Source organism: Apostichopus japonicus, chromosome 15 (assembly GCF_037975245.1).
Source record: "Apostichopus japonicus isolate 1M-3 chromosome 15, ASM3797524v1, whole genome shotgun sequence".
In the NCBI taxonomy this organism is placed as follows: Eukaryota; Metazoa; Echinodermata; class Holothuroidea; order Aspidochirotida; family Stichopodidae; genus Apostichopus; species Apostichopus japonicus.
Window position 1 is genome coordinate 2,950,413 of NC_092575.1, and position 27,290 is coordinate 2,977,702.

Below are 27,290 nucleotides of genomic sequence, written 5' to 3' on the forward strand. Positions count from 1 at the left end.
GGAATGTGTATGATGTGAACAGTTTAGTACTGGACAGTGACATGCTGGTGCATTCAGATTAGTGACTCAAACCAGTCTGCTTGGGGGTTAAACTCCTTTTTTCACCTCCCACCTCCTGCTCCTGCTCCTGCTCCTCCTCCTGCTCCTGCTCCTGCTCCTGCTCCTGCTCCTCCTCCTCCTCCTCCTCCTCCTCCTCCTCCTCCTCCTCCTCCTCCTCCTCCTCCAATACACTCCTTCCCTTCTCCTCTGCTCTCTTAGTTCTACCCATTTATTATGATACATCAATTTGGTAGCTAGTTAATATCAGTGACCCAAACCAGTCTGTATTAACTTGTAACTACCTTCCATTCCCCACCCCCTCCCCACCCCCTCTCCTCCTACTCCGCCCCCTAACACAAAGATTCACTTTATCGTCTAGTTTACACACAAAGTTTAGTACTGTATATAAACTTCTAATTATGCCCAAGGAACTCATCCATTCTTCTCAATGTGTATGAAACATCCTTTCAGTAACCAAATGCAATTCTCAGACACCAACTCAGACACCTACCGGGCTCTGACACCTACTGTCTGGCTGACTTTTTTTTATAGTTGTACTTTATGTATAAATGTATGACAAAACTGTGCAGTAGCCAGGTATATTTTATCAGTTCTGGTGTTATTAATTAATTATGATAAATGTAAAAGAATTGATCTTTGCCACTTTGTTTGGTTTGCCAGTACAGATTTACTGTCTAGACAGGGATTGTGTAATAAAGTCTTGTCGTATGGGTGAACGTTATTTTCGAAGGGAGTTACTTTAAAGCCATCTTGAATATATACTTCCCTCCTCCTCGCTTACCTGTCTCCAAACTACATATGCACTTTCCGTCTATAGAAAAAGATTCATGACTGGAAACGTTTTAGCACTGCGTGACTGCGCCCTCTATTCTTACTTCCTGGTTAACCGTCATTATTTACAATTAAAAAGACGAGAAGATTGATTTGAATTGATCACTGTTGGTGTTTATATGTAATTTACTTCATTCCTTGCTTACCTGTCTCCCCACAACCTTAGCACTCACATTCCACCGTGCCTAGAACCAACTGGTAACCTTTAACACTGCGCCCTCTATATCCGGACCTCTCCAGTCAATGCCCTTCTTTCTTATTCTACCATCCAAAGTGCCTAGATGGTAGAACCAGAGTGCTAAGGTTGTGGGGAGATAGGTAATCTTGTCACTTGAAGAGACCCAAACCAGTAAGTTTTTGAACTTTTAAACTGTCTAACCTACAAAGAATGGTACTGTTATAGTTGGGTACTGCATCTCCTATTGACCAATGGCCTTGTCATCTCCCATTTTCCCTCTCTTCCAAATCAACCATTCTGAAGTTAAATGTCAACCGTTGCATGTTTTGCCTTTAAGTCTGTTAAAATCAGACCAATCGGGCAAGTTTTACTCTATTGTCATTTATTTCATACTGTTGTGCAACGGATTTGTCTGCATAAGTTAACATCAGAACATTGTGTAAAGAATTTAGCATAATTTACTACCAGTGTATTTTACATATTCAAATACCCTTGTTGCACAAACAGTGGGTGAAAATTAAAAAGGGCCCTTTTTTTGCTTGACTATTGAGAGTGACGTGACTGTGATATTGCAGGATGTATGTGGAGTACTGCCCAGGTATAAATTGGGAATTTACCACTACCAGTCACTGGCAGTCAGGGAAATGGAGGATAAATTTACCCTGCACGTATTTATGGGAGACTCGAAATTATGCAATATGCCAGGAATTTTATTTTCTGTCTAAAAGCATCAGGAAACATGAAAAACGTTGGTGATGTTGATTAGCAGCGCTGCTGTGATTTTATCGGTTCAATGCTGTTACAGTATTACACCATTTCCACTAAAGAAAATTAACCTCACTTCATGACTTATCTGTCTCCTCACAACTTTGGCATTCTGGTGCGGCGCAGTGTCAAAAGAAGGAAAGACCAGCTGTAGCAGCAGCTACAAAATCCTTCTCAGCTAGGATGGATTAGCATAAAAAACAACAATAGGGATTATCTTGGCAGACCAGCTGTATCTATTGTCTATTGTGTGGAAATGCAGAATGCTGGAGAACACCAACATCCTAATTTTTTTACATGGTTCCTTAAGGTTATGAGTCAGTGAAAACTGATTAACTGTCTGGCATTTTCAAAACTTGGAAACCAGCCACATTCAAAGAACGGGAATGTAAATTTTGCAGCAAACCTTTGGAAATCAGGCATTTTTAGATCAAGAGGACTGGAGAGGAGTTATAAGTTCCATAAAGGGGCACGTAAGGAGGTTCAAAGATTTTAAAAATGGATAATGTATGTTTATCATCAACTTGTTCGTTTGCCAATTCATTTCTCTCCAATATGTCTCCACTCTCAAAATGCTAAATACCTGTCTTCTCGAAATGACGCAAGATTGTGTAACTTGGTGTTCCCTCTGACCTGTGTCTAGGGTCACTTCTCACTTCCTTTTTCGATGCAACCATTCAGAATTACATTTATTTACTTCGTTCCTTGCTTACGCCTGTCTCCCCACAACTTTAGCACTCTCATCCTACTGTGCATTAAAACATTCTTTTAGGTTTTGTGCTTCCTTATTAGTGACAAGCTGGGTTTGGCATATATCTGACTGTTACTGTAGCTCACAGTGGAACATCACTTGCTTTATATATATAGTACAGTACTTAGCTAATTGAATCTACTGTGTGTAGCCATGCACTATGCTTGCATGTACTGTACTATACACTGTTTAACACTAACAGCTAACACGAGTGCTAAACGTGCATCTAGACAGTTCTACTTTTAAGTTTAGCAAGTGCTTGTACCAGATGTCAAGTATGCCCCTTATGAAAGGTTTCAACATTACTTTCAAAATACTTTCAAATTTCAAAATGACAACTGATCATAAAACATTCAATTCTCTTGGAAATGGTTTCAATGATATTTAGTAAATTAGGATTCTAGCAGATTGGCTGAGAAATTTTATTAAAACTATTGTGGTCATCTTTTTTAGGAAAGGTACAGCCACTTGAGAAAGATAAAAATTAGATACTGAAAAGGTTAATTTGAAGAATTCTTTTTTTTCCAGATTAATAGTGTCTTTGACCTTCAAAGTACAGAGATATTATGCCTTTGAGACTTGCAGCATGACCAATAGCTATCGCTATGCCAACAACATTACTCTTTCTAGAAATCAATAGAGGCAGAGTTTAAAATGGTTATTTCATGTGTATATCCGGTCAGTTGATTCGATTACAATTGGTTTGATTAATGGTGACTTTTACCTTCAAATCACAGAGATCTTACGCCTTTTGAGACTTGCAGCAAGAGTATGTGCATATTTTTATCTCAACATGACATTGAGAAAGTACTTCCATCCTATCAACAATACTAGATTTGATCACAAGATAACATGGACCAATCGCTATGCAACAACACTACCCTTTCTAGAAATCAATGAAGGCGGAGCTAAAATGGCTGTTCTGTATCTAGTGCATATTCATATAAAAGTTGAAAGTCAATCATATAGTCGATTTGTGATGCAATTGATTTCAACCAAACTTTTGAGAATCATATGGCCTCTTCCAGTAAAATGGGAAGCCAAATGTTTATTTCAGCTATCTGGTTTAGACAATCATATCTTTCAATTTCTTATTGAATTTTTTCAGTGTAATTGAATGAGTAACAGTTAGAGAATGAAATTTACAGTTGAAGCTCTTTCTATATACTGAAGCTATGGACTGATGCGAGTAAATTTCTGTTAATACGAATGTTCCTGTTAATGTTTATAGTAGCAGAATATAAATAGGCTTGTGTACATAGCGCACATTGTGCTATAGGCCATGTATATAAATTAATATTCTGTGGCTACTACCCGGTACTGTAACATCGAGAAGCCTGAAAGTAATTAAATGTAAAAGCACGAGTTTGCTCCTAATAAATTGAGTGCTTGAAAACATGTGTCTATCACTTGCTTTAGCAGTTTCCTCAAATCATACTGCTGGCAAAGGGAAGAAAATTAGCTCTCTTTTGTCAATTTGTTGACAGTTGTTTTGCCATAGCTACAAGGCTGACAAGATTTTCCATCTTTCTAATGTTATTTAATTTTTTTAGATCATATGCAATTTGTTCCTTCTTTCTTTACTGTTTTCCCCCCCCCCCCCATTTTCCCCCCGTTTGGCTCTAATTTGTTTGGTGGCTGATAAAGCAGGAACGTTGCTATGTTACAGCTGCTCTTTGATCGTTTGACTAGCATCGTCGTCGTCATCGTCATCATCGCGAGTCTGCTGGAGGCGTGGACCTGTTGGATGTCAAATTAATATCCGAAGAAATCATCAATTGAAAAATCAACAAAAGAATTCGCGACGCTACCGTCTTCGACGCCGTCACTCTGAGGTATTACAGATTCCGTACCCGTAACGTTTGCTTCGAAAACGGCAATCGCCGATTGTTATCCAACAGTTTCCTCTCTGCGTGGCGAACTGTCTACGAAGAACAAGCATCAGATCACCGTGATTTATGTCGACGTACGTTATCAGCTATTCCCTCGCACATCCCGGGAATCGTCGTAAGTCCAATAAAGGCCAATTTCGCAGAGCAGATAAATTTTCTTGGATTTTTGGAACAGCATTATTATTATTTTTTTCCAGTTCCAGGCTGGAAGAAACTTTACCCTGGTTCTATTTCAGTGTGCTATACTATACAAGTATGATTTGACAAAATGAGATTGAATTTCAAAATGGTTGAAGAAGAGAATGCCGAGAGAAGAAAGATGTTAATGATTGGGGGGGGGGGGAGGAAGGGGGAATGGTCATTTTCCCATCCTTAAATATTGCAAAATGGTTCAAGAAGAGATAGAGAAGAAAATGTTAATGAGGGGGAGGGGGAGGAGGGGGAGACAGTCTTTTATCCTCCCTTTCTTAAAACATTGCATTCTATCTTTTCTTTTGAAAGAAAATACTTTTAGGCGTCAGGTGGGATGTTGTTGTCAAGAATGGTTTATGACATTACATCAGCTCTGCTACTGCACCTGTTTAAAGAAGTTTTCAGTGTTTGATATCCAATTTGAAATTGCATGTCATTTTCTTCGCAGCTCTTGCAATCTCTTAGGTAACAAACATGCGTTGTTATCTTACCATTTCAGTTCATAGATAGCTCATTTTGTGAGATGCAGTAAATTGGGAAATTGAGGGGGGGGGGGTGGGGTGGTCTAGTGGGGACCTGGCAATGATCTCTTGAAAGTATTTGGACACTAAAGGTTAGCAACAAACATAATTTGGATCAAAGCAATGTACAGAATAGAAATATTTTAGCACGTTTTTGCCCACAAGGATTTCCTTAACTGCATTAGATTTAATTTAATTTTCTGTATGTCTATTTCTATATTAACTTCAGTGTCTACTGATAATAGTTACCTCCAGCTTCCCTCTTCCTCCCTCCCCCTCCCCCTGTCCTCTTCCTCCCTCCCCATGCCCTTTTGAGAATATGTGGATCTACCACTGCGCATTATCATGTACTAAGCAGACTTTTCCATACTGTAATTAGTTTTTGCTTTCAGTATCTAAGTTGTCACAGAAAACTGTACATCATGCACATGTATAGCTTTATACTGGAACCACAGTCTCTCTGTTATAATGGGGTATTAACATGCAGACAGCATGATGTGTTGTTAAGCCTCAAAATCACGCTTCAACACATAGCAACCCATTGACAGTTTGGTTGGGTTTAATATTACACAGCAACTTATCATCAACAGGGTTCTGAACGACACACAATTAAAACGGCAATTTGGTTTGAATTTGAAGACTTTTACGTACGTACAAGCCATGATCCAGTCACAATTCCATTTGTCACATTGCAGGTTCAAGTTTGAAATTTGTGATAATCTTGATGATTTTGTTATTACTTGAATGATTGATCTTATCGGCTTGCATACATTATAGAAAGTAAAAAAAGAGAGAAAAGGGCCCCCAAAATGATCTGGGCGACTTATTTTGTGGGAATGAAGACGAATCATTAATTAATAGGATTATTTATGAAGTAGCTATCTTTAAGTGAAGAAAACTTGGAGGCTGTTTCATTTTGATTAATTTATCACTTTTTTGGGGTTTGTTCTAAACCTCGGTCCATGGTTCATTAGTGCAAACTAAGGATCAACCTCAACTACGGATCAAACATTGTTCCAGGTTATCTCCATTTGACGGTTGAACCATGATATATGGCTGTAAGATCATTATGCATAGCTTGGGGACATCTGTTGAGCAGATGTACATAGAAGTCAAGGTTAACCATCTGTGCAGTGATGGCAACAATTAATTCAAACACCAGTCATCAGGGGTGAGTGGGGCAAGGGGAGGAAAGCAGACCCAAGGAGGAGGAGAAGGAGACGAAAAATGGAGCGCAAGAGAGAGAGTTAATAGCTGGAATACTGTGGAATTGTCAAGCAAAGATGATTTATCACAGCAGGTAATGTACGATGTGTCTGTGACCTCATAAAGACAAATTTCCACCGACAAAACTATTTACTGGCATTTAATGCATGAAACATTTTGAGATGTGACCTATGTATGGGGTTGGGAGGGGGAGTTGGAGGAGGGGGTTAATGTAATTGACCTCAACAGCCGTAATAATCAAGATGTGTCCTTTACAAGGAGAGATTCAGTACCCTTCCCAGTATTCTGGATGCATGCAGAAATGGTACCAAACCATTTTCAGTGTTGGTTGGGGGGGGGGGGGGGAGTGGAGAATGATGATGCCAAGCATCTCCTCCTGATGTGAAGATCAGAGGCATCTCCCACTTTACCTCGATACGGAGACGCATCTGCCTAGCCCTACCACTCTACAGCTTCGTACTGTACGTTTCTGCGATATCTCTGCATTGGCTCGGATCTTATGAAAGCATTTAGCATGGTTCTTGCAGACTCACATATATTATTTCCAGAGTCTGTTGGGAGAAAAGTTAGCAAGTGGTGATGACACTAAGCAACTTAAGGTCCACATCTAACAATCAGTTGGCTTACAGTCTATTGGAATATAATTGAGTGGTTTTAGAGATTGCCAGTAACTTTTGGTTTCCCCTTGTTTTTCCTCCAAATATTTCACAATGAGAGTTGATTAACCGAGCTAAAAGTCCCAATAGGTTGTTTTAACCCTGGCATGATAACAGGAATCAGTAAGAGGAACTATTCAAACCTGCAAAGATTTATGTGAATCAAAGTTGTTGATATCATGTTTTTTGATGTTGTGTGTCCCAGCTATTGAATACTTAAAACTATAAATGCAGCTTTTACGGAAGTTCTGTGACATCGTCTTAGCAGTTCAGTGTAAATGGCGTGACATTTTATATACCGTTTCTGCAACCTTTACAGTTTGAACCAAACGTCCACCTCTCTTGCATAAATTCTGTATCCCATTATAGCCTTAGATCTGTTTGTTATGTTGAATATATATGTAAAATGCTGGTAGCATTTACTAACACACCAAGGCAATTTCTGTTGGGGAACGTATCATGTGTATGCATATATATATATATAGATCTCCATGAATATATGTATGAATATAAATATGTATGGATATGTAATTAACATGTATACATTTACTATGTATCATTCTGTATATGTATCTATTCATCTGTCCATCTATTCATCTGTGTATCTAGATATCCGTCTATCAAATATACACACACACATGTATATGTAATTTACCTAGAGACACACACACACAGAACACACACTCACATAATAAGTCTTACCGTAACAGTTTGGCTTCATAAAGCTGGGAGAATTTGTAATGGCCGTTTGGGATGGGCGGCTCAGGGCTTATTAATAAAAAGCACTGGCAATAAACAAAGCTGAATGTAGTAGGCGAGCAAAAAAACTGGGAAGCTATTCAAAATTGCATTGGCTATTTGGTTGAGAATATGTTGTTACCACAGTAGTAGAGTTGCTAAGAATGGTAATAAAAATGACATAAATTATCAAACTGGAGGCAGATTTAGAGGTTTTTTGTTGTGGAAAAGAGCCTCTTCCTTATAACTTTTATGTCTTTATTCATTCATGACAGCTAAAATAGTTCACCTAGATTGTCTACAGACAAAAGACAATTGAACAAAAAATTTAGCAATAAAAGAGAGAATTGAGAGAAGATTCCAAATGAAAAGTTGACAGTTCTATATATTTAGGATCGTTTCTGACCTCCTAGCGAAACCTTTAAAACCTTTAAAAATCTTAAAAACCTTTATTCCAAAAACAGCTCTTTATTTTTCAAAAATACTCTTTAAAACCTTGAAAAAGCTTTATTTTTATTTTCAGTTTACTTTTTTTTTTTTAAATGATTTAGTTTTAGAGTAGAAATATTGTATTCAGTCATGCTAACCATTGGCCATTAAGTTTTTGAGGACAAAACAGACTCACGAACAACAGTTAATGTAGGTCAGGTAACTTAAATAAGGGCCACTTATGATGTAAAAATGGGTATAGATGGTGAGTATGTTACAAATTAACTTCATTTTGGACCTTTGAAAATCTTTTTTTTCATGTTTGAAAGCCCTTAAAAACCTTTATTTCTTCTTTTACAACCTTTGTAAAAAACTTTATGTCGTTGAAGAGCTACTAAGGTGTCTGTCATGACTAAAGTTACAGTATATAATTTTGTGCAAGGAAGGAAACATTGATATCAAACAGTCATGATTTAGGGAGAGGGAAAAGGCTGGTGGACAAAGCAAAGGGGATTAATGGGGGGGGGGGGGAGAAGAGTAGCAGCTGTAGAGAATTACTTTCAATATTATGTCTAGTGTTTCAGTGTTCTGCTTATAACATTATATACAGAATAAATAATGTGCAAAACGATTTTTTTGGAGTTGAGATCTTACGAAAGAGATGTCTTGTTAATTACTGGTCTAGTAATTTGATACCGTTGTACAGACAAGTGTTTTTTTTTTTAAATGATTCCATTACAATGTTCAGGATTATTTATTCACGTATATGTTTCCTGCAATGTGATATACGACGGACAGACAAAATGTAGGCCTAATGGTGATAATGATTCCCGTGCTAGTTTCGGTTTGCGATGATCAATTCCAGAATTAGACATGACATTTGTCTGTTCCTGAAAAGTTTATTTGAGGTTGGTTTTGATAAACTCATTGAAACTTTGGATACTGGAACAATGTGGCATATTTTCAGGGGCCGAACCATCCATCTATACTTCCAAGGGGATTTCTGCCCTGGGCCTACATCTTTTATGTACAGAACAACTTAAACAGTTGACAATTATTCAATTTTGTGTCAACAGTTGTAAAATATAGCATTTTGTATCTAAGCACGGTGCATTGTTCCAAAATTTCTCAAAGGGGGTTGGGGGGGGGGTGGATTTGGGACGGGGAGTACCTCTCTCAGATGAAATTGTCACATAAAATTTTTAAAATCTTCTCCTCCATCCGCCCATCAAACAAAATAGGTGGCTGCCCAGTTAAAAGTCAAATTTTTTAAAAGTTTTCTCATTTCCCCTTTGCAAACTTATGATTTATGCTCAAATTAGAAAATGTTGAGAGTGGCATCACATTCATTTATTTCCCCCTCTGTCTCTCGTTAACCTACATTTGTTGAAAAAACCCTAAGAGGGATGTCTTGCTTATAGTTTGATTGATTACAATCTTGGTTCGAGTGATCCTCGGTAGATTTGAAAAAAATTGTCGATCAACTTCAAAATTGCAACTTTCAAAAAGCAACTCTTTGCTATGTTTACAATTTAAGCTGCACATTTTAGATCCATTTCCTCCCTCACCTGTCTCCTCACAGCAACTGCACACTCACTCTACCTAGAGTGACCTGGTAACCTTTTGAAACTGACCTCCCATGGTGAGTTGGTGACAGGTCACCTCTGGTCAGCCTACCTCCCTCCTTATAATTCTATCACCCCAAAGTGCCAAGTTGAGTGTTTCTCAAAAGTTGGTTTCAACATCTTCATATATACGGTAGCTTTCCTTCCTTATTTTGTGGCTTCAGAAGTCAAAAGTGTAGGGAACTACTCGTCAGCCTCCAGATTATTGAATCATTTTGAATTTTTTTCTGTGAGTATTTTTGCAGCATGTTTGGTTTTTTACGTGGTTCTCCTTGTTGATTGTGGCTTTACTTTAGTGTATGTACCAGTTTCACAAACTTGCTGTGGTTTGGCTACAATATCTTACTATATATGCATTCTCTACCTGTAAAGGAAAGATAAGGTGCCAGAATATAGTACATTATAGTCTGCTAGTTTAAGGTTGCCAAAATCTTATCAGGTCTCATTAAACAGGCGAAAAGTTGAAAAAAGGTCGCAAATATGAAAAAGCAAAATGTAATCTCACATCTAAGTGGTCCTCCAAAGCTTGCCATATGTTATGTCCGGCTATGTTTGCACCTTTTTGGAGAAAGAACAGCTCAGAATTATATTCCCCATGCAAATAAATCGGCATCTATAATTCCTTTTGTTTATTTTAAATGATTATATATTTAATTTGACTAACAAGGAGAGAAAACTTTTCATTTGACACATACTGTAGCTCAGATATTTTAGATATTTTGCAAACTGTAGCTAATAAGAAAAGTGACCCCTGGCATTATGTTGAATGGACATCTGGCCATTAGGGAGCCTTTTAGGTTTCACACACCATTAAATGTAAATGGCTTGCATTACTGACCCAGTAAATCACAATAATCATAGAACAGATATCCATCCATTGCTCCGACCCCGACTGACGATTTCTTCTGTTTGTTGTTGCGGGATGGGAAATGGTCATGTTTTGCATACTCTAGCATTTCATTCACCGGGGGTTTTAATAAATTCATGAGCTTATCTGACCTTTGGAATTCTCTTCGGTCATTGGTATGCATTACGAAATCATGCAGGAAGATGTTGCAAAATCTTAGTCTAACAGACGATGTTGAAATGCCTGGAGCAAGCACGTCTGAAGAATGGAGGGAATAATTTCAGCAAGGTACTTTAATGCAACCTGTGTTTGAAAACTCCATCATTTACAAAATGAACATGAGATGGAATGTTGTGCTTCATATTGGAAATTCTCGTATCTGAAAAATTACACAATCTTTTTTCTTCCTCTGATGGAAAGACAATTCCATTGTTTGTCTGGTGCATTGCTACCCTCCCCTGGAATATCTCCTCACCAACAGATGAGACAATTCCATTGTTTGTCTGGTGCATTTGCTACCCTCCCCTGGAATATCTCCTCACCAAAACAGATGGCAAGTCATGCTCTCATACTGCAGGTTTAGCCTTTGCAGCTCCCTCTACCTTCGACTGATCTGGTGCGCCAACCTCGCACGCACACATCTATGCCTTTCCAAGATATGCTGAATGCAAAACTACACAATCCACCTGTAAGTTGTATGCTATGATTGCATTCAAAACACTCTCTGTGTGTTGTAATGTGTGTAGTAGATTGCAGAAAATATCACACCTCTGATGTTTGTCTTTATGCCACTGCAATGGGATCATGTAGGCTTTTACAACACCTCAAAACGTATGGTTTTATGAAAGTATGGTTTAGCCAAACCATCTTGCCCCAGTTTGGACTTGATTAAGGTTAATGGGAGAATTACGAACCTTGGCGCTGCCTATACTGCCTTGCTTTAGAGCCCTCCTAATGCTTCTTCCTACTTTCCACCCCCTTCCTCCACCCCCATCTTCCACCCCCTCCCTCCACCTCCATTATTTCTTCTAAGACGATATCATTTAGGGATTTTCTTCTCCCCCATTCCCCACCCTTTCCTTGGAAATTTAGAAACACAGAAAAGGAAGGATTTCAACAAATTAAGAATTCTAAAGCAATGAAAGAGATTTTCAAAGAGTTGATTTGATACTGTGAGCTGTGAGGTCAGTATGGAATTAGAATTAAAACCGTCGGTCTTGTTCGTAGCCTGGAGCCATCATTTCATTTTTATTATTTAATACCTTTTCTGATGATGATGTTTGTCTTTGTCTTGTAAGGTACAAATCTTCTTTAGTTATCGACAAGTTTTTTACGGAAGAACCAAAGCACATTATCAGTCAATTGTCCCACGCATTGTCAATACGACCATCAGTCACTTTCAAACTGTAGGCAGTTCTGAGAGCCATTGCGGTTGGGTAAAAGTCATATTTCACGTTGATGTGAAGGAAAAGAAAAGTTCAGAAATCTATAGCTTTAGTTTAATCATGATGGGTTCCCATTATGGTAATTAATGGATTTCCTGCAAATAAAAGCAAATCTTTCCATGGCCTCTCATACTTATAAACATTTCTAGATGGTTTTAACAAAAATCAACCCTTATGAAAGCATCTATCATTCTTCATTGTTATCAAGGGTGATTTCCCTGTCTGAGCACTCTGAAGGTGACAGGAATGTCAAATGGTAATGTACAATGTGGAAGGGATTGAGGATGGTAGGGGAGGGGGAGGGGAGGGGAAGGGAGGGGGAGATGGATGGTATAACACAAAGCAGGTATGAAAATAGGGCATGAAAGAGGGAGAAAATATTGAAGAAAATAAAGATGTTCTTCTGAGTTACTACAAAATCAGACCAAGGATTGAAGTATTTACATCACTAATGATCTTGCTCCTCATAACCAATTTAACCACTGTCCATTCAGGTTACTCTGTCTGGAATGATCTGGTTAAGGTTTAGCACTTTTTAGACCTCGTCACTGGCCACCTTTGCTCTTCTGCAGTCCTTATTCTTCTGCCCCATTCTTCAGAAATTGTAACAGTAAACCTGTATACATAAAGTAGTGTTTCTCAATTATCTTGTGTACACATTCCAACCGTCCAATCAGAAAGGTGTGTATGCATATGTGCAGCATATTTGCATATATCTGTTGAATATTGAACACTTTTAGGTACTGGGTGTGTTCATCTATCCAATCAGAAAAGGGTTATTGAATGTGTTTAGAATATTCGCATATATATAACTCTTGAAATAAGAGGAACTGGTTGTATAATATCCATCCATTTAAAAAAGGTGTGTATGAGTGTTTCAAGAATATTTGCCAACTTCTATTGAATATTGATCATTTTATACTGCTTTTGTTCCACCAGGATCCAATCAAAAATGTGTATATGCACATGTTCAGACTATTTGCATATATCTGTTGAATTTGGATCCCTTAACAGAGTTGACTGTGCTTGCAGTATCACATTTGTATTGGCTGGCACAATGTACTGTAAGTTTGTTACATTATATGTTTCACTATGTGATACTATCCAATAGCTCAAGGACAGTCTTTCATTAGTCTCCTCAAATTATATCATATAAATGTTAATGGTTTGGCCTAGACTAGTGAGACTATCACAGTTCATTATATAACTTTGCTCCTCGCTTACCTGTCTCCCCACAACCCCGGCACCCTCATTCTACCATGCCTAGAATTAACTGGTAACCTGTGACCGGCTCCTCTGGTCAATGCCCTTCTGATTATAATATCCAAAGTGCCAGCATCGTACGTTTTTCCGTCTGGATTTTTCTCAACGTTATTCGTACGGAACTGTGACCTAGGATTTTAGTCTTTCCATCCTTTGGATACTGAAGTAGTTACCAAGCGTGCACAACCCGATATGAATCCTTTTTTTTGCATCAAACATTGTGGCTGTTATTAACAACATACGATTTTTACATTAGCTTTGTACAAAAAAACACCCTACACAATCTTCAACCATACACACATGCATTTACTGAAGGTGGCCACGCAGTGTCATGGTACATAAAATTATACAGATGCGTTTTACAGAGATTTTTGAAAATGTTTAATTATCATTGCTTTTGCAGGTGGCTGCTGCCATAAGAATATAGCTACATAGGCTGCAAGTGTAGACTGTCAAGAGCACAAAATATAATGTATTAGTTACAGTTAATCTACATGCAAAGAGCATATTAAATGCTGTGTGAAATCACCATGTGTGTATCTTTGCTTATATACTAAGTATTGTACTGAGCAGAGTTACCTCACACTCACCCCCAAGTATTTGTAGCCATATACTTGGGAATTTTGTGGAAAGGAGTAAGTCAATCTATATATGCAAAGAGCAGATAAGATGATGTAGGCATCGCTGTGAAAAGTAAGACTATATACACCTTACACACCATGCATGTATCTTTACCTGTACTGAGTACCTACTGAACTTGAAGCAAATCCCTACAATAGTACAAAGTATTATAATTCATAGCGATCTTGTACATTTTGTACCCACCTCTCGTGGATCATAATTATAATACACAACAGGGAATGTTTGGAAAGTATCTATACTATTTGCAAGGCTTATTACTTGTACTCATGCTTGGAGCCTTGTACTCATCATATACTTGTACTCATAGCAAGATGAATAACACTTGTACAGTACTTGTACCCACTGTGTCCTTCTCGTAGTACTACAAATCTGCTGCATAGTCTTGTGGTTATTTGGCCATGTAGGTTTCTTTCAAATATTTTTATACTTGTTTTATCAGAGAGAGAGAGAGATGATCAGTCGGTAGTCTGCTCCACGAAATGTTTCCTTTGACATTTCTAGAACCAGTTTTTAAGGAATATCAACCGTAAATATAAATATTAATATCAACCATAAATATAAATATTACTTCATGATTGTAAAAATTTATGATCATTCTTTGCCTTCTTTTGTTTTGTTTTTTGGAACATCTATTTCGATCAATCTCATTGGGTTAAATATAAGAGAGAGACAGGAAAAAGAAGAGAAGATAAATAAAATTAAAAAAAAAATCATCCAAATAGAAATATGGAGCCTTCATTTTTACTAGCCGGTACATCTTATTAAAACCATAAATTATAAAGCTAGGCATGTTGTAATATTGTTTGCATCTTTCTCCTCTTTCCTTTTGCTTCTCTTAATTCCTCTTTCTCTTTCTCTTCTCTCTCCCTCTCTCTCTCTCTCCCTCTCCAATATTTCTTTATGCTGATTAGTCTCCTGTAATTGCTTTGATGTACAGCTGTGATATTGCAAACTGCTTGCAATATTTTACAGTACTTTACACCTCGGAACCTATCGGTTGTAATCAGATGAAAAGCACAAAGTGTGCACGATTCATCTTCGTCTCTCATTTCCTGAGTCGCGGTTCGTATCGGTAATGAGCTTGAGAAAGTCGCCCCGCTGAACACAGTTTTTGTCTGCTGCATACACAATACATGTACTCTACATATGCCGAGCCCTAGTAGGAGGTTCACACTGTCGTACATATGTATGTATGTCTCGCTGTAAAAGCGTGTGTGAGTCAGTATGTATGTACAAATGTCTCTTTGTTTGCTCTTACTCTCCCTCTCTCTCCCTCTCTCGCTCAATCTCTCTGCATCTGTCTCCATCTCTTTACATTGTTGATATGATTATTTTTTTCTCTCATCATTTTATTAATGGATTCCAGGGTTCCCACAAATGTTGCCTTTCTCCATCCTCCTCCTAGAGTTTGTATGCTGTCCTCTTAAATGGTTTTCTGTATTAACAGCTGTGTAGAGTCTTAAGGTGATCTAACTGTACACAGTGTGCTGATGCAGCAGCCTATAAGAGCACATGCAGTTTGCAGTGCCCCATCTTCCGAAGACTGCAGTAGCTACGTACACACGCTGCCTCTCTCCATCTCCCTCCGTCTCTCTCCGTCTCTCATTTGTATCAGCGAGTGACCTTTGGTATTTCAAAATTCCTGTCGCAAAACGGAAGATGTATCGCTACTGTTAGATTCTGCGTAGAGTCTGGGCAATGGACAAAAAGCTTACGATGTGTTCTACTGACTGATTGCAACAATTGCCCAGGTATCTCCATCTGTTAACAGGGAAGGGGTTAAAAGCAGGTCGTTCCTCCTTTGTAGCAGCTAGATCATGCATTGTGTTGTACTCACGGTGCATAGCAGGGGAGAAGGGATGTTTTTATTAAATAACAGACCTTTTGAAATTTTACTTTTTGTTTTTCACTTTTTGTTTATTAATTTTCCTTTTCCAGAATGTAGATAGAATTTGAGGTTCTCTTATATCTGTAATTGTTTTGTCGGACTTGTGTTGAAAAATGTCGACATTTAAGCGAGTTGTTGTTTGTAAGATGACAAAAGGACATATTGTTATTGATTATACGGGGAAGTTAGTCTTTACATTTCACTTAATCTTATTACTATATGCATGCCCTAGTGAGAAAAAAAGAAGAAGTGACTCTAGGAATTGCTTGATTTTTAATTTATGGCCAGTATTATTCCTTTGCGTGCCACTGGAGCATCAACCCCCTGTACATGACAATGTCATCAGGATGGGTTTGAATGCATGCTGGCAAACCCACGTAGCTCTGTAAAAGAGATTGCTTTACATCTCTGACGAAATTTCCCAGAGGAACTATCTTATTCCTTACGAGTGGCAGTCTAAGATGGGCACATCTGGATAATTGGTGATGTTTTTATATTGTCGGTACATGGGAAGAGGAACTTTTTGGGGATTAAAGTGTTAAACAAAAATGGACTCAATGCATTTTTAACATGTAATGTTGATGGGGGAGGGGGGGGGATGACGAGTCAATCGGATAAAATCTAATCCATGGTTTCTGGAAATTAATCTGTAAAAAGAGGGGGCGGCTGATTTAGAAAGTTGATCTTCCCGATAAGACACATGGATAACAATAGAAGATTATAATACCTGCGCATTTGTCTCGGTCACTGTACATATAATACTTTTTACAATGCTGTATAAATTTTTCCAGTAGAAATAGTGTTGTTATCCATTCTTTGGTGCCTTGCTGTTTACTTTGGCAGTAACGGGAATATTTTTTATTATTGACAGAATTATTAAAAATTTAAATAACACATTAAGGGCTCCATCAAAACATCGTAAGCTAATGGCAAAGGATGGGCAAATGCATACACCTCTGTTAGACTCTATGACAATGCGTAAGGCACAACATTGCAGACTTAAAAGGTTACCATGGTGATTTGCCATCAGGTAGTATCGGTGTGCAAGTTTTCTAGATCCTGCCACCACTCTTCCTTTCCGCATTGCCCACTTCAGCCTCCTCTTCAACCTCTCCTTCACCCTTACTTGTCATCCTTCTTTTTCACCCTTTCTTCCACCTTTCTCTTCCCTCCTCTTCTCCACACATACCCTTCTACCTGCCCTTCAACCTTTCCTTACCCTTCCCATTCCCCTTCACCTTTACCTCCTCCCCTCACTTCCACCCATGTCTTCTTTCTTACCCTTCACCAACCACCTGCAGGCTGTCCTTTTGTTGCCTACCTTAGTACCACGTTCCCTTGTTATAGTTACTTGATGTATGGTACCTACAGTATATATTACATGCATATCTATGCCAAAGCATTGACTTCACTCCTCTCTTACCTGTCTCCATTCTACTTATGCACTAAATCTACCTATAGCCTACAACAGTTGGTCACATGTTAGCACTGCGCCTTGATATACCTATATACTACATGTGTATTTATGCCAATGCGTATACCTCCCAGTTAGCAGATCTATAAGCGGTGTCAACAAGCAATAATACATAAACAGTGGAAGTCACTATGTAGACACAGTTGAAGTTGAATGAGAGGTTAGCTACAGAGCAAATTTGAACAATTTGTGATGAAAGAAGAACAGACCGACGACCCATAAGTAGTATTCACAAATTTCAAATCAGTTCAAATGAAACAACATGTGTGACCTGGACAAAATGTGGTTCATTTGCACCAATTCAGTTTCCCGGTCGATAACAACAAAATTAAAAAAAGAAGAAGAAAATTGTAACACCGATGTTGTTGTTGTATTTGCTACCAGCAAATATTGTTTTCCACATTTGTGGGAATGATATGTTTCATCTTGTTTTGGCAGCTGTCCAGATTGTTCAACTGTGATATAACACTTGTAGGTTTTGCATAACTTGTATTTTTATGAGGATTTAGCTAAACATCAGCTGTTGAGGAGCAACTGGCTCAGGTAACCGTTTCCTCGTTAGTGATAGGCTCCTCCTGTTGTCATAATTATCTTTGTCGTGTTGCTTCTGTCGAAAAGAGTGTATTCTCTGAGCAGAAAAGGCTAGGGTTTATTTCTTCTTTAACATTACTGAAGTTGATTCAAAGTCCAAACCGGACGGCAACTCAGTTTTGGATTGACTAATACAGGTTGTATACATGTGTTCATGCATCTAGGCCATCGAAAAGAGGAACGCATATTAACATTGTTATGTATGTAGTAACAGAGGTTCTGCTCACCTAGTCTGAACATTCCTCCCTTTAAACCACATCATGAGAGGATATAGAACAACTCGAACATGACCGAGTCCAGTTCAGTAAGACCAGATGGCGACCTATATCTTTAATTGACTTTAGAAGTCGTAAACATGCTTCAATGAACAGTTGAAAACATTCACGCTTAGTAATCATATTGTGGTGGATATCCCTATTACTACCCACTCTATTTTTTTATTTTCTATTTTCTATTAGTTGCTTGTCAGATCTACGCTTACAGTGTAGATAAGCAACTTAGCTGTCATTGCCATTCAATGTTTAGTACGTGTGTCCATGAACTCGGGCAATGGAGAACAGGAACTACAGTAGCTATATTAACCACTTACAGTGGGTGTAGTGACGGAAATTCCCAGCTCATACTGTAGCTGGTGTTAACAGTCTTGCCTTGTGCTTAGTTCCTTGTTGAATGTGCATTCCGTCCAGCTACAACAGACCAAAGCCATACCTAGTCTGCATGGTCTCCATATTCAATCTTTTTTGGGGGACTAATTGGTTAGCAATCACATATTTATGACAAGTTTTGGCCAATTTGCAGAGGATGGAGCTCATGAGGCAAACGAACGGCAATTATTTGAATTGTTCGACCCCGATCTATACGTTTAATGTAACTTTTTTTATATATCGCTTCCTCACTTTTTTAGTTTAAGATAAGTCTCATTTTAATAAGACAAATTACAATTAACATAACCTTTGGCTGTAGAGTGAGGTAGTGAAGAACACTGTAAGGGAGAGTAACTATTGAATATATTTACTGTTTGTCCCTAAATATTAACTTTGGCTGAGCTGTGGATAATATTGAGAGTGACAGCTCAACATGTATAAGTAGTTGCTCACTGTGTGACCGGGATTCAGGAAATTTGGACAATGAAGATACGGTCGCTGTATTGTTCAACGATTTATTAATAAGATGCAACTTTCACCTCTCGTCACCTTTGCATGGAACAATTAAGAACCAGCCGGATACTATTTGGGCTCCATAGCTGTAACCGAAGAATCACATTTACCTAATCTAAAAGGCCACCTACTGTGTTAGGCTGTGAAGCCTATCAGTCCTAAAGGATACTTGCATTATTTAAAATAAAAACAATAATTGTCTTTCAATGTCCATCCTTTTACACCTTGTTTAAATTTGAGAATGCAAGGAGGATCAGATAAATTGACATCACTCCTGAAGGGAAAAATGCATGCATTCAAAAACATTGAAAATCAAGCAGTGATTCGTTGTTAGATGAAGTAGCTTCATCCTGACTTCAGATAAGTCCACAAAGAACGTAAACCAGACGTGAAACAAAGGTGTGAAAAATTCCAATAGAAACACAGGCGATAGAATAGGCTTCTGAATGGTAGATTTGGAAGGAGGAGGTCAGTGACCTTGGAAGGGGTCATAGGGGGCGCAGTGCATGAATGTTACTAGTTAAAAGGCTAAGATAGATTGATGGGGCGCAGTTCAAGAATGTTACTAGTTAATAGGCTAAGTAAGATTGGTGTGCATAGGTGAGGGAGACAGGTAAGTATCGTTCATTTGTAAATACCCAGACCAGTAAGTTTGGGGGCGGGGGGGGGGGAGGGGTGTCTGCAAGGGCGATCGTGATCTTAGTGTGAATGCTCACAAATCCGGGACGGGACCCCGCAGTCGTGATATTCTTTCGGCAGGATCCGACATGGCAAGTGCAATTGCGTTTGTAGTGTAAATGCTTAAGGATCAGAGGACCCAACATCTCCAGTTACTGTACTTACCCTGGTCACTTCCGCATCAACACAGACGGAAGGCGGGTGCACTGTAGTGTACCTAGCTAATTGATTTGCAAACAAACATCGTGACATTTTGGAATTTCTGTAACACTCTTTGGTCCGCCACAGAGTCATATATGGGGACTCGTCCAGGGTCGGCTTTGTTACCTTCCCCCGAAGGAAGCTATTCAATAACCTGATCCCACTTGCATTCTGAAATTATGTGAACAAGGGCCTTGTGGAAGTAGTCACGTATGCAGTTTACATTGACGTTCTATGTAAAGCTAAAGCTGAAGAAAAATAGTAATTTCAAAGAGTTTGAAGGAATCCAGAGGAATGATTGAGATATGTTTTAAACTTTGGAAGTGTATCATGTAGATGTAGAGCTCACAGTGGTAACTAGGGACAAAAAACATGTCCCGTGTGGGCCGTGTCAAAGGTCATAGTATAGGCTAAATGATGTAGATAATAAAAGAAGTTCTCAGTTCAGGTCATGTGCACCTAGATAAGTTCAATAGAAATTCCTGAGAAAAATCTTTAAAGAACATGAATCCTTCAACCCAGAGGAATGTATATATTTTATTATATTGTCTATTTACAACTGTTTCTTGGACTCAACCCTCTTTACAGCTATTTGTTATGTTAACCATTGACATTGATCGCCTCCATGGTACCACTGGACCACCTCCACCCTACTGCCCTCCTAATATGTCATCTAAATGATCATAATGAGGTCAAAGGGACCATATAGAAATAATCAATGAACCAAAAATAAGCATCACATACTGATACCAAACTTCGGTTAAGCCTATCTCAGTTTATGCCACCACAGAAACTTGTGAAACGCATAGTTTGCACAAAAATATAATGACAAAACTAAAATGTAAAAAAAAAAAAATTTTAATTTAAATTTTTTGTAAAAGGGCTTAAAAGGTTTTGTAAAGATTTTTGCATATCTAGCATATTCTGTGTCACCATATTATCTTGAACTTAAAAATATCGCACATTTTCTGATGTGCGAAATTTTTAGATTACATCTGTCTGGACCCATTATGGTAATGTTACTGTTTCCATCTTTGAGTGGATATGTCATTACTCAATTATGTGCTGGTACTGTAGTTACTGATAGAAGTCTGTTACATCAATGACTGTATATGTTGGAGGATGATGACATAATGTTTTTCCCTCAACCTTTTCTATTTTCTTTCTCTCTCTCTCTTCTCTGCAGATCAAAGACTATGAAAAATTAGACTCGGTTGAAGAACGGCTGAAAAGCGCCAAACACGTATTTGACAACTACGTCATGAAAGATCTTTTAGCTAGCAATCATGTAAGTATAAAATTTTTTTTTTTTCTTTTTCCATAAAAATCACAGATACAACTTGTCATCGGTTTGGTATCCCTACAGTCACCCTGTGAATCCTGGGGGAGGGGGGGCAATCGTCATGAACAGGGTTTCCTTATTTCTTTGGTTGAAAAGTGGAACACTTTCTGAGTCGGTATCAAGCAATAGAGATCATCTCTGCAGACCAGCTTGATCTATGGTGTGTAACTGTAGAACGCAACCAGGTTTTTTGTCTTGGGCAACATACGTAGCTGCAGAATGCCGGAGGTACCCCTCCCCCTCCCCCCCCCCGCTACGGTCATCCTGATTTTGACCTTGTGTCTAATTTATTTTAGCGCACACAGTGTACTTGTGACGTTATTACTTAAAGTAATTATTATTATATGAAATAGCTAAATAAACCTTATATTGGTAGCACTTGTTTCAACTATGAAGCCCACCTTACAGCTTTTCTCCCGCCAAGCCTGCGGGACTAACATGTGGCCATCAATCATGTATCTTTGTTGAAACGATTAAATTGTGCTTTCGAAACGATTGTGTACGATGATTCACACCACATGTGTACTTTCTGAGCGTTATGGTTATTATGACAGTGATTTCACTGACTGTCAGCAAAGACCCAAAGACCAAAATATAAACAATAAAATATAAATATAATATATAAATATCATTAAATATCATAAATATAATATATATAATATATAATTAATATAATATATATAATAAAATATAATAATAAGTATATAAATATATAAAATATAAACAATTTAATCTGTCGGTGGTTAAAATCTATATTCGTTGCAAAAGATCTGACATCCCTTATATATTAGGACGTATGTTAAACCTACTCCTCAACTATATAATCCTTCACCTCACCATATATTATCCCTATATATACAGTATACTACTGTCTCAAAGAGTGTCTGAAGACACAAGTACACATTCAAATTGAAAGAGCAAAATAGGTTTTTTCACTATCGAGGTCAATTTTTTTTTATCTCGACAGCCTCAATATAGTTTTCAGTTGTGTGAAGGGCTCCGTTTTCAAACGGGTTTGATACAGAGGATAGTGTAAAATATCCATATGTTACATGTATGAGAGCTTTAGAAACTGCTCAGAATACTTCTTTTTGCGGCTGTTTCCACGTACAATAATGTCAAATTTTTCGAATCGCAGGCTGCAGTTAATATAGTGACTGATCATATCAGGATAGATTGGAATATAATAAATATATATGGCTCAGATGTGGCCTATTATGAAAACTAAACTCATTGCATAAAATACACAGTCGGTGAAATACATATAACAATAAGTCACTAAGATTCTGTGAACTCTGTGACATCTTTAATACACAATAACATTTCCAACAGTTCCCTATTGTTACTGAAAAACCAACACTAGAGTAAAGACCGAATAAACTGGTTGCAGCCATGATTGAAATGTTCAAAAGTTACATCTGGAAGAAGTGCTTAGTTTTCCAGGTCATCAAACTGTCCAAAAAAGACTCAATTAACTTAGGTAATTGGATGCGAACCAACTTGAAGTGTCAGCTCTACTTTAGCTCTTCATGCACTTGAAGATGTGACTCCTTCAGTATATATGTCAATTGACCTTTGTCTTGGCCCAACGTTTTACAAGAAATTTGAAATTTGCTGTATGTATCCTTCCACATTTAAGGTTACTGTAAAACTATATTGTCAAAATTAAACATAGTCACAACATTTTTTTTTTTTTTTTTTTTTAAATTTTGCTTTAACTTATCAAATTTCATTTCTCTTTTCAGCCTTTTTCTAAAGAAGCTGTTGAATCAGTAAGGCACAAATTAACCAAGCGAGAAGCTCCTGTAGATTTATTTAAGGTGAGTGTCAAACAGGTAGAGAATTGCACTGTATTAATGGGAGAAACGCATAGTCTGATAGAGCATGGTGAGTGTTTAAACAGGTACAGAATATTGATGTGTATAGTGTTAATGGGAGAAACGCATAGTCTGATAGAGCATGGTGAGTGTTTAAACAGGTACAGAATATTGATGTGTATAGTGTTAATGGGAGAAACGCATAGTCTGATAGAGCATGGTGAGTGTTTAAACAGGTACAGAATATTGATGTGTATAGTGTTAATGGGAGAAACGCATAGTCTGATAGAGTATGGTGAGTGTTTAAACAGGTAGAGAACGTTGCTGTGTTTAGTGTTAATGGGAGAAACACATAGTTTGATAGAGCATGGTGAGTGTTTAAACAGGTAGAGAATATTGCTGTACATAGTGTTAATGGGAGTAACACATAGTCTGATAGAGCATGGTGAGTGTTTAAACAGGTAGAGAACGTTGCTGTGTTTAGTGTTAATGGGAGAAACACATAGTTTGATAGAGCATGGTGAGTGTTAGACAGGTAGAGAATGTTGCTGTGTTTAGTGTTAATGGGAGAAACACATAGTTTGATAGAGCATGGTGAGTGTTAGACAGGTAGAGAATGTTGCTGTGTTTAGTGTTAATGGGAGAAACACATAGTCTGATAGAGCATGGTGAGTGTTTAAACAGGTACAGAATATTGCTGTACATAGTGTTAATGGGAGAAACACATAGTCTGATAGAGCATGGTGAGTGTTTAAACAGGTACAGAATATTGATGTGTATAGTGTTAATGGGAGAAACCCATAGTCTGATTGAGCATGGTGAGTGTTAGACAGGTAGAGAACGTTGCTGTGTATAGTGTTAATGGGAAAAACACATAGTTTGATAGAGCATTGTGAATGTTTAAACAGGTAGAGAAAATTGCTCTATAGAGTTAATATCAGAAGCACAAAGTTTGATAGAACTAGGTGAGTGTCAAGCATGGTGAGTGTCAAACATATAGAGAGAATTGCAGTGTCTCATTGAAGAAACACATAGTGTTATAGTACAAAACCTAATCTACAGTTATCCTTCAAGAGCAGGAAATATCAAAGAGAGGATGGGATGAGAGGGGAATGGCAGGCCAGGCAGGCAGGTGGATGTAAAGAAGAGATGTGTGTCATATTACATATGAGACTCAGATCTTAAAAATACTCTCAGATATCGAAAAAGAATATAATTGAAGTGGTACTACATGCTCAGAGTCTCTGCTAGAGTATTGAAACACACAATTTGAGAGAAGAAAACTGAAGCCAAAAAAAAAAAAAAGGTAAAAAAAAGGCTTCTTGGCCATTGCTTGATGTTACGAGAAAATCACATAACATTGCTTTAATCAAGCTACCTTGGAATTTGTACAAATAGATTCACAGAAGGCGGAACGATCCCGTTCTTTTCTCTGGATCGAATGATTAACGTAACGTTTCGCTACCGCCTCGCAACCTGTCAGTTCTGTGCGATGGTGGTAATTTGTTGATATGGTCGTCGCAACAAATTGCCGGGAATTTTAGTGTTTCATTTCTTCCCGGGTTGCCCTTTCAGTGGATGTGTTTATTATACGCACAGCAGGCTTTCATAGTAGTAGGGCTTATGATTTCTCTTTTAAGTCTTTTTTTTTTCTAATATCATTATTATTATTTCCAATTGAATGGTTAACGATTGTTTTCATTTTGTTTTTTTCTCTGCTTCTCTCCCGCAGCCATATATTGTAGAAATCTTGAACTCAGTTAAAGGAGAAATATTTCAAATTTTTTTAGAAAGGTAAGGACCTTTTTTTTGTATTTTTTTTAAATGAATGGTTGTTCCGGTGATAAATTGCATGATCATTTTGTTACTTTGGGGTTTTCCCTTGTTTGGTTTGTTTTTTGTTTTTGTTTTCTGTCTTTTTGCTGGAGAGAGAGAGACTCTTAAAGAGACTAGTGGATTTGCTGAAGATCAACTTCCAAACAATCTTAATATGTGTAAAATAAAATGTCATAAAACTAGACTAATAGTTGTGCAAAGGGAGAGGGTCTGCGTAGGCTAAAAGGCATACTAGTGTAACACCTATAAAGGGTGGTGGGTTGTGGGGGTTGTGGGGGAGGGGGAGGGACTGGGTGAGGGTGGAGGGGGAGGTAGCTTGGTAGCCATGCACAATTGGGGTATGCTGTTGTTGACACGTCACTAGAAATCAAGGCTTTTAGACAGGTACCCCCCATCTGACAACCGTCCATATGATGGTCTGTGGTGTGGTGAAGAATTGAAAAAAAAAGACAATCAAAACAGTACACAATATACACTGCACCAGTGATGCAGTCTAAATCATACTGAGCCATTAGTTTTGGCATAAACGTACAAAAATGTTTATGTAGTGTGAGTTAAGTTTTTCTCTAGTATAGGGGGGGTGGGGAGGAGTGACTATGGATAGTATGCTCGAAAGTTTTCAAAACATTCTGCAGAAAAGAGGCTAGTGGAGGGGGAGGGACATCAACCCCTCTTTGACCCCTCCTAGCCGGTGGGCAGTGATCCAACACTACCAAGTCAGCTAACATGAAACCCCTACATTCAGTTTCTGACATAATCCCTGCTGGAAAGTAGCCTAGCCATATCAAATCAAAAATTTGCTAAGATTTTTTTTTATTGATTTAAAAGTTATCATAAACACTCTGAGAGTGAAATTACCCAATAAAATGAAACTTTCATTTATAGCTTAACTATATAGTCAAGTTTCACTTAAAATAATGAAGAAATATATGATTTGTTTTTAAAATTTCTTAATTTCCTTTTGCATAGGATCACTGTGTATAAGTATGCCTCAGGAAATGTTTGTTAAGATTGCTAAATTTACTTATAAGTGAAAAACTTTGGAGTTATCACTGCCTAACTGAAAGGAGGATTGTTGACCAATAGGATACTATCCTGGTATTCAAACTCTGTTTTACATGGTGACCCCATTTGTCACCCTTGACACCCCCCCCCCCCAGTGGGAGATGATGTGGCCTGGGGAAAGGGTCTGCAGGGAGGGTATCCCCATTTCCCTGGTAGCAATATGGTGTTACTGTATGATTAAGGGTTCTTAGTTTCCCTGGTTACAATACAGTGTTACTGTATATTTTGCAACTTATGAAAGTAGTTTTGTTTGAGCTTTTTATTACTGCCTGGAAATGTTTTGGCAATCCTTAAAGAGGGCGGGACCCGCAGTTTGAATACCTGGAGGTATAGAGAAGGAGACCACTATGTGAATTATCTTTACGCCATTTTACATCCTACAAGAAGGCTTAAAGTTGGGAATGAATTTTTCTCAATTTTGTCATTATGAGAACCTTTTTTGATGAAATAGAAACCATTTTTACCATTTGTTTATTTGTCTTTCCTTTTTCTTCTATCTTTGTCCTTTTTTCTTGTTTTTTTCTTTTATATTTCTTTTTCTTTGACGGCAAACTGCTAGTCATTTGCAAACTAAGAATTCACCCAAGCATGTTGCTTAAGATATATTTAGATTTTTTTATTTATTTTTATATATTTTTTCATAAAATGGGCGTTGAAGTTAAAGGCTGACTCTTCATAATTTCCACCAGTCAACATTTTATTCTACAATATTATTTCCTTCCTTCCTTCTTTCTTTCTCTTTCTTTCGTCTTTTTATTTTTTTCTTCTTGTTGTTGCTCCGTCTGAATATCTTTTTTGAATAGTCACTCGTCCGTCTGTAACCTGGAATTGATTCGACTCATGTATCTCAGCTTTTTGTCACGATCATTTGAATGTCATGCATGTACAGTACCCACCGTTCAGTGTTGACTCACCGGAATGAAGACGAGTTGTGGTACCGACCGTGAAAGAAGAGAGAAACGAGATGGGAAGAAAAAAAAAAGAGATTGAGAATGAGGATGAGGATGATGAAAAAGTAGCAGGAAACAGTGTTGTTCAATTACCTTGAAATTGTCACAAGACTCAGCCAGTTGCTGTGTACAACCTTCTCAAAAGCAATTACTTAAGGTTGAGGGTTTTCATAAGCAGAGCGATGAAAGAGAGCATTCCAGAAAAAAAAAAGAAGATGAAAAAGGGAGA

General features: G+C 37.9%; 1 protein-coding gene across 2 annotated transcripts in view; it reads left to right on the forward strand.

The window, feature by feature from the left end:
- The window catches only part of LOC139980865 (G protein-coupled receptor kinase 3-like), a 92,960-nt gene that overhangs the window by 19,284 nt on the left and 46,386 nt on the right, over positions 1–27,290 (forward strand). For both annotated transcript variants that reach the window (XM_071992857.1, XM_071992858.1), the window contains exons 4-6: positions 21,238–21,339; positions 23,139–23,213; positions 24,943–25,004. In XM_071992857.1, the coding sequence (XP_071848958.1) occupies positions 21,238–21,339; positions 23,139–23,213; positions 24,943–25,004 (239 nt within the window). The remainder of the gene's footprint in view (positions 1–21,237; positions 21,340–23,138; positions 23,214–24,942; positions 25,005–27,290) is intronic.